This window comes from Chanodichthys erythropterus, chromosome 15 (genome assembly GCF_024489055.1).
Source record: "Chanodichthys erythropterus isolate Z2021 chromosome 15, ASM2448905v1, whole genome shotgun sequence".
Lineage (NCBI taxonomy): Eukaryota > Metazoa > Chordata > Actinopteri > Cypriniformes > Xenocyprididae > Chanodichthys > Chanodichthys erythropterus.
In genome coordinates, this window is record NC_090235.1 from 31,386,943 (window position 1) to 31,401,105 (window position 14,163).

The 14,163-nt window shown below is 34.7% G+C and overlaps 2 protein-coding genes across 5 annotated transcripts in view; one reads left to right on the forward strand and one right to left on the reverse strand.

Moving 5' to 3' along the window:
• The window catches only part of sema4ab (sema domain, immunoglobulin domain (Ig), transmembrane domain (TM) and short cytoplasmic domain, (semaphorin) 4Ab), a 45,147-nt gene extending 40,418 nt beyond the window's left edge, over nucleotides 1-4,729 (reverse strand). For 2 of the 3 annotated variants that reach the window (XM_067361731.1, XM_067361729.1), the window contains exon 1: nucleotides 842-1,086. The gene's annotated coding sequence lies outside the window, so the exon portion shown is untranslated. Of the gene's footprint in view, nucleotides 1-841; nucleotides 1,087-4,632 lie in introns of those variants that run through there. The other variant, XM_067361730.1, reaches the window with a different exon arrangement.
• On the forward strand, nucleotides 3,104-11,637 carry LOC137002213 (immunoglobulin kappa light chain). 2 transcript variants are annotated; one of them, XM_067361733.1, is made up of 8 exons: nucleotides 3,104-3,437; nucleotides 7,226-7,301; nucleotides 7,445-7,762; nucleotides 7,851-8,156; nucleotides 8,499-8,597; nucleotides 9,713-9,740; nucleotides 9,839-9,876; nucleotides 10,022-11,637. In XM_067361733.1, the coding sequence occupies exons 2-8, from the start codon at nucleotides 7,244-7,246 to the stop codon at nucleotides 10,087-10,089; spliced, it is 915 nt and encodes a 304-aa protein (XP_067217834.1). In that variant the 5' UTR covers nucleotides 3,104-3,437; nucleotides 7,226-7,243; the 3' UTR covers nucleotides 10,090-11,637. The 2 variants fall into 2 exon arrangements, with proteins under 2 accessions (XP_067217834.1, XP_067217833.1); XM_067361732.1 differs by lacking the exon at nucleotides 3,104-3,437 and adding an exon at nucleotides 5,320-6,951.
• Nucleotides 11,638-14,163: the final 2,526 nt, after the last annotated feature.

Consider the following 14,163-nt stretch of genomic DNA (forward strand, 5'->3'; position numbering starts at 1 on the left):
GAGAACTAACCCTTTAACATAACCACAGGTGTAGTTAATCACATAATTACAACAATAACAGCATTAATATCAACATGTAATATTTTTATATTTTGTAAACTTCTGTATTAAAATAATCAGAACTGCCTTTTAATGACTAGTAATTCACTATCAGTATAGACTGCATTTTGATCTCAGTTAGAATACAAGTGTGCATTTATGTACTTCACTGCAGGTCCAGATAACGATGCGCACGAAACCACCAGACTGATATTCAGATAGATAACACAAGCAGCTGATATACAGGGTTTTAAAAAGGAAACGTGAATTCAGCCTTTCAAAACAAACATGATGTGCTGTTGATAGATGTACCTACTCAAGACCTGAACTTTCTGAGTTTAAGAAAGCAAATAAAAAAAAAAAAAATGCAAACTAGACTTTGCAATCACAGAAATGTTCAACGTTACAACAAAACCACAAAATTAACCAGGAGAAAAAAAAAACATCCTGCTTGACGCATACAGTATGAAAAGCACGTGTCTCTCTCTCTCTATTTTTTTCTTTTTTTTTTTTTTTTTTTTTTTTCAAAGTTTCTACAGTGTTACTAAACATATTTTATTAACCCATAGCAACATAAAAGTCAATGTTTGTTTCAGGCAAAAGTTTACACTGTACAAGCATTTGAAATCTGCATTTGGATTGATATGGATAACCGTTCACGCTCAGCACAAACATATACTATAAATTATCACCCACCTACAGCAGTTTAGGGATTTGCCCAAGTCCTTCATTCTATCGTCAAATACACGACGCATTTATTGCACTTCATAAAGCTCTGCAACGATTCAACGTTTGTACTCACATGAAAATGTGCTTCTCTGTGATCTGTTATGCTCCGCTCCAGTGTTGATATGATAGTCCCCAGTCCGTGTATATTACCGTTTCTGAATTACGAACAACCCCCAAACTGACGTTACTACTCGAAGTAATCGAAAATCTGAAACATAGGGTGTGTGTTTAGTGACAAAATTCTCCCCCTTTTTTTTTTAAAGTAGCTCGTATTCATGCAAACGCTCGTCTGTCTCTATCTATTGTGTCCACGCTGTTGATAAGTAAACGCCGTTTTGCCCAAGGGGAGATCAGGTCAGCGACACTACTCTACAACACCGCTACACTATACAATGGCGCCATCTGGCCGTAAGATACGGAACAACATAATAAACACACTAAACTTTTTTTTTAATAGTGAAGGCCTAACCTGAAAGGGTTAGTTCACCCAAAAATGAAAATTCTGTCATTTATTACACACCTATATGCCGCTCCACACCCGTTAGACATTCGTTCATCTTCGGAATGAGTGAGGCCTCCATAGGGAGCAATGACATTTCCTCTCTCAAGATCCATAAAGGTACTAAAAACACATCTACATCAGTTCATTTGACTACAGTGGTTCAATATTAATATTATAAAGCGACGAGAATATTTTTGGTGCGCCAAATAAAAACAAAAATGTTCTCGTCGCTAATATTGAACCACTGTACTCACATGAACAGATTTAAATATGTTTTTAGTACACTGTAAAAAAATCCCAGTAAAATTTACGGTAAAAAAACGGCAGCTGTGGTTGCCAGAACTTTACCGTAAAAAATACAGTAGCAACGTAAAAAAAAAAATCTGTTAAATTGACGGTAAAATAACGTATTTCATTAACTGATATAATGTTAATTTACCAACCTAATGAAGTCCTAATATCTGTTTTGTACCTTTATATTACACTGACAGTCACCAAACACAGTGGTGATAAGAGTCACATGATGAATCAAAGTTCATCACAAGCAGCTTTTCCACAAGCTGAGAAGGACAACACTAACATATATAAGGTGCACACAGTGTCATTCACACACAAACTTAACACCATCATGGTAACATGCATGAAATTTTAAAAATGCAATAAACATTAATTTAACAACATTAGATGTAACATAAAACCCTTATGTAACTGATTAGAAAAAAAATGAGAAAAACTAAGAAGAAACAGTTATTTCAACAAAAATATATCAAATGTGAAGTGTCACGCAGGGAATTGTGGGAATGTCAATTTACGTTTTTTCACTGTACATTTTTACAATGAATTGTTATTTTTCACTTCCAAAAACTGTGAATTTAACGGTATTTTACCGTAAAATTACATTAAATGTACCGTTAGATCTATTACAGTTATTCACCCTATATAGTACAGACACTTTCTGTAAACCAATTGACAGTTTTTCACCGCAGCATTTTTACAGTCTTTTACTGTTAAAATCACGGTCATTTTTTACAGTGTACATTAATGGATCTTGAGAGAGGAAATGTCATTGCTGTCTATGCAGGCCTCACTGAGCCATCGGATTTCAACTAACATATCTTAATTTGTGTTCTGAAGATTAACAAAGGTCTTACATGTGTGGAACGGCATGAGGGTGAATAATAAATGACAGAAATTTCATTTTTGGGTGAACTAACCCTTGAAGGAGTGTTTAGAACCTCACATCTAATTTTGGCTAACAATTTGCAGTCAAATTCATCTTAATCCTATAGTTTTCTTTTGTACTCCACACACTAAGAACTATAAACTTTATAGTTCCTTAGTAAAAACTAAATGATATTTAATCAAAGGTGAGTGTTCGAGGTGCAAAAACATGAGGGAGGGGTTTTCAGTCAGCTGTGGGGAGTCAGCTGTTTTTCTTTTTCAAGACTCAAACATGGCATACTGTCACATTTTCACCATATCAGAACGTTCTCAACAGGAATATGTCACGTATTAGCCAAACCAGTAAGGCCTACATGACAAGCAAAGGCTTTGTTATAAATTCTGTGGATAATTGCCTAGGGCATTGTGCAATATACTGTCAATCTAAAATACACACACACACACAAAAATATATATATATAATATGAACTTAACTGCTACTCAGAAAAGAATATGATTGTTGATTGGATAAAAAAGTGTGCAATGTGATTAATGTAAAATCTGAGTCAACATGTAGCCTAATGAATAGAATTGAAATGTTACTTATTATACATATACAAATGCATATAAATATAAAATCATGTAGCCTACTTACCTGACTTTTTCAAGACAACAAATTCGCTGTTCCAAATTCCTTGACCTCAGTTTCTCTTTTGCTAATCAAAGGGTCATTCAAAGGTTTGAAACCTCAGTTTAGCGTTCGCGGTCTAAACTAAAACACATAGGCCTATAAAAGCACATGTGTTATCTCGAAGCAACACTAAAACTAGCCAAACCCGTGATAGCGAATGCTTATTATCAAATTTGCCCACTGCAGCAACAGGCTCTTCGTCCCTCAAAGGAACTGAAAGGCTAGAGTTGTCCTGTCATCGCACCTGCCCGTCTGTGCATTCCGTGTGGATTTAAGCAGCCTTAATGTAGATCTTATTATTCACTTGAGAACCAGGTGATTACTTTTTAGCTCTCTGAAATTCTGTCCCGACTGGTAGGTATATGCTATTCAAACAACATTTGCTGAGCAATTTATTCAAGCAATATGTTCAATAATCACCAAGACTGTCGTCTCAGGCTTTCACTGATTTAATAGGTAGGTCAGGAACGAGCATGACAGGGGAGCAGGTAGTAAGATTATAATATGAGCAAAGAAGATTTGAGGCTTAGAGTCGACCTCAAAACCGGCTTTTGCGCGCAAACGGTTGCTCGCGCGCTTCTCTAAGCGCTCGAACGCGAACGTGTAAAAATGTGAATATTTTTGCTAGATGTGTAGTGTTTTTATGTGTAGTGTTTTATTAATGCCTTAAAAATATGTGTATGTGAACAAAACTGTTTATTTCGGCTACATGATTTAAACTTAAGTCCTCTTCAGGTGATGTTCACTCTCAAGTTGTTGGATAATCGAACAGACCGCGGTTGGCAAGTGTAATAAAATCAAAATTCTTTGGAGTTGTAATTGTGACAGTCATTATCAGAGGTAGGACTAATGATAACGTCTTTTTATTCGTGTCTTTACTCACTTTATCGTTCAGGCACAAGCTCATTGTGCTCATCTTGCCGAGGAGTCGGCGCGCATCCCTAGCCAGAACTCCCTTTCTCGCTGTGGAGGCGATCCCGTTTGCTTACTTTCGATGATATTTTTTTTCCACAAAAACGAATAGAATTCTTCCTTTTTCTTTCGGAGAAAAAACTGACACTACAGCTGTTATGTTTGAGGAGTGTTGTGCTTGGACACCAGAATATTTCAGAATTGCGAAATGAGTTTGAAAGTAGACTACTGGGCTGCGAACAGAAATTTAGTTTGTAAAAGGTAGGCCTACGTGTGACGTTCTTCAATTTCTCAATTTTCTCGATTGAAATTGATTTATTTATTTAATAAATACAAATAGTAGACTATTTTAATTTCTTACAGAATGTCAGTGAGTGAATTAATTCATAAAATATTTTATCTATCATTGAAAGACTGCGAATTACAGTTTGTGATAGTTTTGTTAAATTACATTTCACTTATTTAAGTTGTAAATGCCATTTTGACTCGTGTCAAAGCATGAAAACGCGGCAGAATGGCAACCAGAATGAGATGAAAACATGGAAACTTTAAAGGGTTAGTTCACCCAACAATGAAAATAATGTAATTTATTACTCACCCTCATGTCGTTCTACACCTGTAAGACCTTCATTCATCTTCGGAACACAAATTAAGATATTTTTGATTAAATCCGATGGCGTAGTGAGGCCTGCATAGACAGCAATGGTACTTCCTCTCTCAAGGTCCAAAAAGGTACTAAAAACATATTTAAAACAGTTCATGTGAGTTCAGTGGTTCTACCTTAATATTATAAAGTGATGAGAATATTTTTGTGCACCAAAAAAAAACCCCAAAATAACGATTTTTTTAACAATATCTAGTGATGGCCGATTTCAAAACACTGCTTCAGAGCTTTACGAATCAAATCAGTGGATCGGAACGCTAAAGCCACGTGATTTCAGCAGTTTGGTGGTTTGATGCGCGATACGAATCAGTGATTTGACTCAAAAGATTCATAACGCTCTAAAATGATCTGTTTTAATATAATTTATAACGCTCTAAAGTACCATTGCTGTCTATGTAGGCTTCGCTGAGCCATCGGATTTCATCAAAAATATCTTAATTTGTGTTCCGAAGATGAACAAAAGTCTTTTAGAACGACATGAGGGTGAGTAATAAATGACATTATTTTCATTTTTGGGGTGAACTAAACCTTTAATAGGTTCAGGTTTGTAGCATGCATTTCCCATGCTTAAAGAATCAGAGAGTGAAACAAGTGGCATAGACTATGTTACCTGTCCTACTTTGACCTGGATCAAAATAATCCCTGCACTGATGTGGGTGAAGCAGTAAACAAGTGAACTCTGAAAAATAAGAAACAGGCTGTAACAAAATCTACCATCTATTCCTAATAATTCAACTTCTTTCTTTTGTAGCAAAAAAAAAGGTCATTAAAAAAGCTGGTAAACACTTTTATTAATCAAAATATATTTGAGATTTTATAGTTGAGATTTTGTTAATGTGACGAGTTGAAAAACCACAATGCATGCCGACAAGACAATGCGTGGGCCTCTTGCTGTAGCCTTTCTGCTGTCATCTGAGCTCGTGTGGTTAGACCAAAGTAAAGAGGTGCAATACAGGATGTTAGAGATGAGGGTCTTATGAAAAAGACTGCTTACTTTCACATTCAGCTGTCCATTTACAATGACGCACAACACTGATATAAAACATTTCACAGATACAAAATATTTACACAAATGAAATGCAGCAAACATAATCCTTTATGTACTCTCATCCTTAGATCCTAAATATCCAAATCGCTGGTGTTATGATTAGAACATGCATTTTTGACCATAAATATACACACAGAATCAATGATATTGTGTGATGTATGGATCTTTTTTTTTTTATTATTATTTGTTCATTTACTTATTTACAGACTTAAATAACTTTACAATCTGGTTTGTAAAAATCAGTATGTTTTGGTGAATATTTTTCATAGGATGAAACTCTTAATACTCAGGACACATGCATAATAAAATGATTTGTTTTAATCTAATTGAATGATTTTTTCTATTTAAAGACATCATTTATATTTATAGAATGGAATTTTAACATGACATTGCACATATGAGAGTGTTTGAAGTGCAGGGTGGAGAAAGTGCAGGGTGAAGCATTTGAAGTGCAGGCTGGTTTCAGACTCAGTTGCAAGCAAAGGTGTGGGGGCGTTCAGCATGGGCCGTTCTTCTCTCACCATGCTGCTCTTTTCATCTCAAACCCGTGTGGTTAGATCAAAACAAGTAACAGCATCCAGAATGGCAGCAGACTGTCGGGCACAGTAGAGTCAACCGACAAAAAGAACACCTGCTCAGTCGGCATTGACCTTTATGGGATAAAAATCTGTAGATTTGTGCAACACGGAGAAAGCCACACCAATATGCAATTGTGACTTTATGGATGATATCTAAAATATATGAACCTGAGACATCCAACCTCTATCACTTATGAGCTCTTGTCTATGTTACTCATACCACACCTGCACAATTTCCTTTTTGGCCCTCTGAGTTCATAAAGCTCATGTCTTGGCACTCAGAACATCAGTAATGAAAAGTGACAGGCTTTTGCAGACTGACATACTGACTGGAAGTTTATTTCTAAGTTAGTGAAGTAGCAGTCATTTTAGGACAGTGCTTCTCAAACCTGTCGGACCCCACAACCACTGCAAATTTTGTGTCTTCCGCATCTAACATACCTGATTCAATTCATCAGCTCATCATTAGTACAAACTGCAAGTTTGATTAATTGGGTGCGTGTCTGAAGAGGGAGACATCCAAAATGTGCAATGGTGGGGGTCCCCAGAACAGGTTTGAGAAGCGCTGTTCTAGGAGGCCTGAGGAAGGTGATGTGGTTCCATTGCCCTATTTCCTGAAACACCAAAGTGAGTAGTAAAATGCTATTTTATCTTGGCAACATGTTTCTCTAACTAGCACCTTTGAGGGCTGCAGATCGGGGAAAACTGTAAATAGGTCTTTCCATCAACAATCTAGGTGTTGGTTTTGCACAAGTGATTTATAATAAAGGCCCACCCACTGAAGACTTGTAAGGGATTCTTTCTTTCCTTATTTTGTTTCTCCTTGCAGGCCATTTTCAGTCACACTGGGTGGTGTTTGATTTTAAGAGTGTTAAAAGTGATACATCTAACATTCTTTCAGACCTTTGGACCTGCAGACATGAGCACCTTGACGCATTGTTGGAGGCTGTTATATTTTTGCATGTTTGCTTCACACAGTAAGTTATTTTACATTTTTGCCTGCATTTTCAGTTGAGAACATTCTGTCATCAAGAGCTTTTTAATTCTAGTCATAATATAGTTTTATTCTAGTCATAATATCAGAAAAATGTAAAACTTTTTTCTTTTCTCTCATTTGCAGCTACTTACTCGTTCCTCATGAGTCAGTCTCCGAGCTTCACACACGTCTCAGTCGGTGATACTGTAAAATTAACATGTACATTTGAGCAGAAAGTTTCTTACTGCTATACTGCTGCAACATGGCAAAAGTTGAACCTGCGGACTGGTAAACTCACCGCGGCGAGGTCTGGCTCTCACTCTGATTTACTTCAACATGATGTTAAAACTTGCGTTGTTAGTTTTACAAATGTAACACCGAACGATTCAGGTTTGTACTATTGCATTAGCCATCACAACTCAATGGTTATTGTCGGCAGTGGAAGCAGGGTGATCGTAACAGGTAAATCTGGAGTTAAATCTCATCAACACTTCAATGGCTTATGGTCACTGTTACAGATTACATTTTGACGTGATGATCTCTGTTGTAGACTCCTCTTTTGTGGAAGCAAAACTATCCATCTTATACTCACCACAAGAACCTGACTCATCATCAGTACTTCTGCAGTGTCTTGTGACCGGAGTCGTCCCGTCTCAAGTGCGGGTGTTCTGGATGATTGGAGAGAAAGTCCATGTTGGATGGACCGAATCAGCCTGGACAGACGCCACTGATTCAGCCACAGAATTCACTCGTGCTCATCTCTCTATTCCTGCGGAGGAGTGGACTGAAGATGATGAAATCCAATGCTTTGCTGAATATAATGGCAAGAACATCTCCAAAACACTAAAGCGATATGGTGCGTATAGCCCAAATGGTAAAAGTCTCAGAGAAACATATCAGGAAAAATAACAGGTCTACACCAGTTCACTCATTTTCTTAGAACACTAAAAGTTCGTTTTTAAAATTTAATGAAGAACTTCACACCGGAACTCTGAAAACTCAAGAAATCAAGTAGAAATGATAAGATTGTGACAAGTTAAATGAATGGAAACAAAATGTTGTAACATAACATGATGAAAAAAATGAAAGTAGAAACACTTGGAAAACTGCTCAATGTTAAAGCATTACACTTTTACTTATTAATTAATCTATAGCCTACCTATATAGTTATAATTACTGTTGTCATTATATATTTCAGAAACCAAACCAATCTACTCCTGGCTTCTGTACACTGGATGTGTGGCAGCGCTCCTTACCATACTTGTAACCATCATTATGTCTGTCGGATTATACCATGGTAAGAATTTATCACTTCTGATTTTGTATGTCTATAAATACTAAGAATTGCAGTATATTTCCTAAACAGTTATTAAGGTTTAAATGTCCAAAGTTCTCAACTGCCTCTAAAATGAGTAATGTTTTGCTGTGCTTTAGTCAGGTTTGTTTGATTGGACATTAATAATGAGTACTCTGACAAACAATATAATATAAGCTAATCTGTTAAACTGTAATGTTGATTAACATGACAGTACAAGGGAGAAATGTTAATGTATGAATATCTCATTTAAACAAGCATGTCACACTTTAAAAAAAAAAAAAGAATTGTAGGTTTAACTTTAAAAAGTAAGCTACCTGGTTGCCTTAAAATTTTGAGTTCATTGAAATTAAAATTTGAGTTAATACAAAGCGATTCAGAATATTATGAACATAATATTTTGAACAGAAACTCAAAATATTATGTTATCTGAACCACATTAATTATCTAAGTTGATTTGACAAAAGAAAAAATGTGTTAACAAATCATGAAAATAATTTTTTACAGTGCATAAGTCTTTTGAAATTCCACATCAGTAACCTTGGTAACACTTTACAATAAGGTTTGTTAGATAAAATTAGTTAACTACATTAGTTAACATGAACTAATAATGAACTGCAGTTCTACAGCATTTATTAGTCTTTGTTAATGTTAATTTCTACATTTACTAATATAAAAATCAAGAGTTGTATTTGTTAACATTAGTTAATGTACTGTGAACTAACATGATATTAAGCTTTTTTTATTAACTAACGTAAACAAAGATTAAAAAATACAGTTACAAATGTATAGCTTATGGTTAATTCATGTTAGTTAATACATTATGTATTACATTAGTTAATATATACTGTAACCTTTATCATAGTTTAGTCTGGAGGAAATATGTATAAATATGCAAAATTCATAAACAAATGCAGAACAAAAATTATTTGGATATGAATTTTAAAACTAGAATCAATCAACAATTTTGCATGAATTAAAAGACAAAGGTGTATGCTTTGGTGAAATTGTCCAGCTAATGATAGATATGAAACATTGTGTCAAGTTTTTATAATAATTTCAATCATACGTTTAATTTTCTTCATTACAATTCTCAGATATGTCGATGAACAAAAAATCCAGAGGGTCAGTATTTCAATTTATACATTATAAACTTCAAAAGTGAACTATACAAATGTAATCTAAGCAACTGAACCTAGCTGTAAATGTTTTTTTTCTTTTAGGCTCACAAGAAAAGATGCTCACCGCAAAATTTCATATGGTAATTTTACCTTTCCAACTTAAAAGTATGTTTGTATGTATGCTGTATTCAATGCATATAATATATGCAATAATAGCTAAAAACTAATAGGAGTCAGGACAAAACTGCAAACATAAAATGAATGTGTCTATTTACCCTTTAACAGGTAAACAGAACAAACTGAGAGGAGAGAGTTCATCTGTTATAAAAGGCACAGAAAATTCTGAAGACTGAACTAAAATTTTTACTGTATCTGTGTTTTCAGAAAAAAGACTGTTTTTGCTGTTTCAAAACAACTATTTAATGTGCCCTATTTAGAACATTTACAGAGAGATTTTTGTTTATGGTTTTGTTTGTTGCCAGAAAGATGTAAATTGACTTTTTTTTTAATCAAGAGACACAATTCTAGTGAGACGAATTATATGAACAATACTTGTGATAATATCAAATTATTGTGGTTGTTACTGAAGTTTGATGGAAATAATTTTTGCCCGAAAGTTTGTTATAAAACTAATTTTGCATTGAGGGGAGTGAGCTCTTATTTGTTATATTGGTCAAAGTTTTAGCTTGGCAGTGGTCACTACGAATGTCATGGAATGGAAAAGAGCTGTGTGCAGATTCTTTAAAAATGTTCCTTTGTATTACATGGCTTTCTAGATCATTTGATTCTGATCAATTGTGGCACTGAGCAATTAAATAATGACCAGTAGACTATTTGATGGTTGACCGTGGCAACATAGCTGTGCTGCTTGCAAGTTTCTTCTATTTGTCCATCTCTCTCTATTCATACTAAAATAAGTTGGAATAAATCATCTTGCATCTCAAAACAAGCAAACTAAAAATGGTTGGAGAACTTATGTTTTAATTTGAATATTTATGCAATGCTATAATAACGTAACTACAGTTGGATTTGGAATGACATAAGGGAAAAAAATACTCTATTAAACAGTAACACGCAACATAAAATAATTTGTGTGAGATAGAGTGAGAAAGTCGCTACATTTTTTGGAAACCCAGCCAACTGCCGTGATTGCTGTGTGGCAAGACAAGACTAAAAAGTAGATCAATAAGAGAGAAAGGTTGTGATGGAATTTTATGAAGTCCTCACTGTGATTTACTCCTTTTTGTATGTTAGATATATTTTCTGGTGGTTTTTAACTAATAACACATAAACAAAAATTTTACATATTACATATTTGTTGCAACAAAACTATGCTTTTGAAAACTTTGTACCAAACAAATCTTGTACTACCTTGTAAAAATTCAGCCAACATTTTATCATTTCAAAAGTTTGTCCAGTGTTTCTCGGATCCCATCAGTCATGAACAGGACGTGTGTCCCTCAAAAGAATTTCTAATTATATGTATTATGTGAAACAGCAAAAAAATAACCCTTGTACGGTACATTATCACATGGATTTGAATTCTTCTTTTTTAAAGGGTGCTAGTGGGAAAGATGTTGGAATATTCTAATTTAAATGTAAAAGTTAAGAAATAAATCATATTGTCTTATATTATCTGTTCTATGTCCATGATCATAACTATTTATTAGTTAGAAATTGTAGGTTTCCCTATATAGTTTCTCTGTATTCTGTCCTCTTGAAATTGGATTTAATAATACCCCCTCTGGAGGATATCACACACTTTCCAGACCACTTTCAAGAGAAGTTCGTATGATTGTGTGAAATGTTTGATAAATTATAATTGTCCAAAATGAAGACAGGCTCATTATAAATATCACCTTTAGTTCTATTAAAAAGGAGGACATGAAAATGAGGAGAGCGGAGCCAATATTGCCTTACGTTTCCTAAAATAATATTAAATGGTAAAATGCACTCCAGTTTCATTTTTCTTGTCAGTCTCATGCTTGCATGTTTGTATCTTATATGAACCATACAAAAAATATGAAGAAGAATATTAAACACGACTGACTCTGTGGCAGTGGTCACACCTGAACCGGCACATCTTCACCAATAGATACATACATAAAAATTGCATTGTAAAACGTGAGCCTTATTATTAACATAAACCTCTAAGAAAAAATCAGTATGTTGAGTTGAGGGCTAATCTATCATGAGATTCCTGTTATATTTGTGCAACACAAAAGAGCAAAACGGTGTCCTCACCTCTTCTTTTTGACAGAAACTACTTAAAAAAAAATGCTCATAAGGTTGACATTAGGTCATATTCTATTATTTAATATTATTATAGTTTCTCAGACTGTACTTTTTATTATTAATAATAAAACTGGTTACATTAGCCTGTTTGAGATTTGTAATGTATGGATATTTTTATAATGTATGCATATTTTTTGTGATAGGTTGAAAAACCTCAGTGCTTGTAACAAGAAAATGTGGCCTCTTGTAGCCTTCATACTCTCAGTTGAGTGCTTGTGGTTAGACATAAGTTGCATAACAGGATGTTAGATGAGAAGAGGGTCTCATGAAACAGAACTGCACACCTGCTTTTACTGTCCATTTTTGCAGCAACTCCACTGACATCACTTATGCCTAGATTTGAAACAGTTCATGTTGGACCTTAGGCCTTTGTATTGATATAATATTATAATTTGTCATCTCTAAATAATCTAAATAACAACATTAATGGTGATATGAAATACTTGGACCGAGGATAAATAAAATAAGACTGTAAATCTGTATTCAAGTACTCAAATATATTTTGCAATATAATGTAAAATAGTTAATGATAACAGATTAGAGAGCAAAATTGTGAAAATTACACCAGCCACCTTTGTTTTTCTGTTTTGCATTATGTAGATTTAAAGACCTTGTGAATTGCAATACTACTTTTTTGTGTATTAAAGGTACCCTAGATTCAAAAATTGAATTTACCTCAGCATAGTTAAATAACAAGAGTTCAGAACATGGAAATTACATACAGTGAGTCTCAAACTCCATTGTTTCCTCCTTCTTATATAAATCTCATTTGTTTAAAAGACCTCCGAAGAACAGGCAAATCTCAACATAACACCGACTGTTACATAACAGTCGGGGTGTATACCCCCAATATTTGCATATGCCAGCCCATGTTCCCAACATTATGAAAGGCATTAGACAAGGGCAGAACGTCTGGATCTGTGCACAGCTGAATCATCAGACTAGGTAAGCAAGCAAGGACAATTGCAAAAAATGGCAGATGGAGCATTAATAACTGACATGATTCATGATTACATGATATTTTTAGTGATATTTGTAAATTGTCTTTCTAAATGTTTCATTAGCATGTTGCTAATGTACTGTTAAATGTGGTTAAAGTTACCATCGTGTCTTACTGTATTCACGGAGACAAGAGCCGTCACTATTTTCATTTTTAAACACTTGCAGTCTGTATAATTCATAAACACAACTTCATTCTTTACAAATCTCTCCAACAGTGTAGCATTAGCCGTTAGCCACGGAGCATAGCCTCAAACTCATTCAGAATCAATGTAAACATCAAAATAAACACTGTACTTACACGATTAGACATGCTGCATGATGAACACTTTGTAAAGATCCATTTTGAGGGTTATATTAGCTGTTTGAACTTTTTTTATGTTGTTTAGGGCAAGCGCGAGCTCTTGGGCTGTGGAGCACAAGAATTAAAGGGCCCTACACCCTGCAAATGCGATAAGATTCATTGAATAAAACAGGAGTTTTGGTGCGAGTCCAGTCACTGATATACTTGCGCTGTTAGCTGTTTGATTGACAGCTTCAAACGATTGCAAAGGGAGCTTTCTTTGATCGCTTTCTTTATATATTTTAATCACCATTTAAATAACAGATTATTTTCATCCTACTAAGAGAAACAAAGTGAAGTTGACCGTTAGTCACTGGTTTACTGACACACAGAACATGGCTGTACATGAATCATTACATATCAGATCAGGCATTAAGAACAGTAAGGAAAAGTTACTCACTTGTTTTTGCATGACTGCCACCATCGGTCTGTATGTTTTCAGGTATAGAAATGTAATAAAGTATTCTAATAAAAAAAATAACACTGCATAGTCTTCATCCTTTTTAAATTTCAAGAGCAGTGAGTGCTTTTTCCCTTTGTTGTTTGGTTAACATAAAAAACACAGAGAGCAGAAGGATTATTTAGGATGCCGTCATTTTAAGAGCAAATGCACACACAGATCAAGCCTTTTCTTTCTCAAATGAAGACATAACCAACTATGGGCATCCTTTGACATAATTTTGTTTGAATTTGTCTGTTCAAGCACAGGAAGGCATGAGAGAGAGCTCAACTTCATATTTGCGTGCTGTCTGAGATGCGGATTTCAGGGCGTGCGATTCGGATGTTTCGG

Coding starts and splice junctions, on each gene's coding strand:
- LOC137002213 (XM_067361733.1), top strand. CDS start 7,244: ATGAGCACCTTGACGCATTGTTGGAGGCTGTTATATTTTTGCATGTTT. Junction 9,741..9,838: donor ATGAACAAAAAATCCAGAGG/GTCAGTATTTCA, acceptor TTTTTCTTTTAG/GCTCACAAGAAAAGATGCTC. Junction 9,877..10,021: donor TCACCGCAAAATTTCATATG/GTAATTTTACCT, acceptor ACCCTTTAACAG/GTAAACAGAACAAACTGAGA.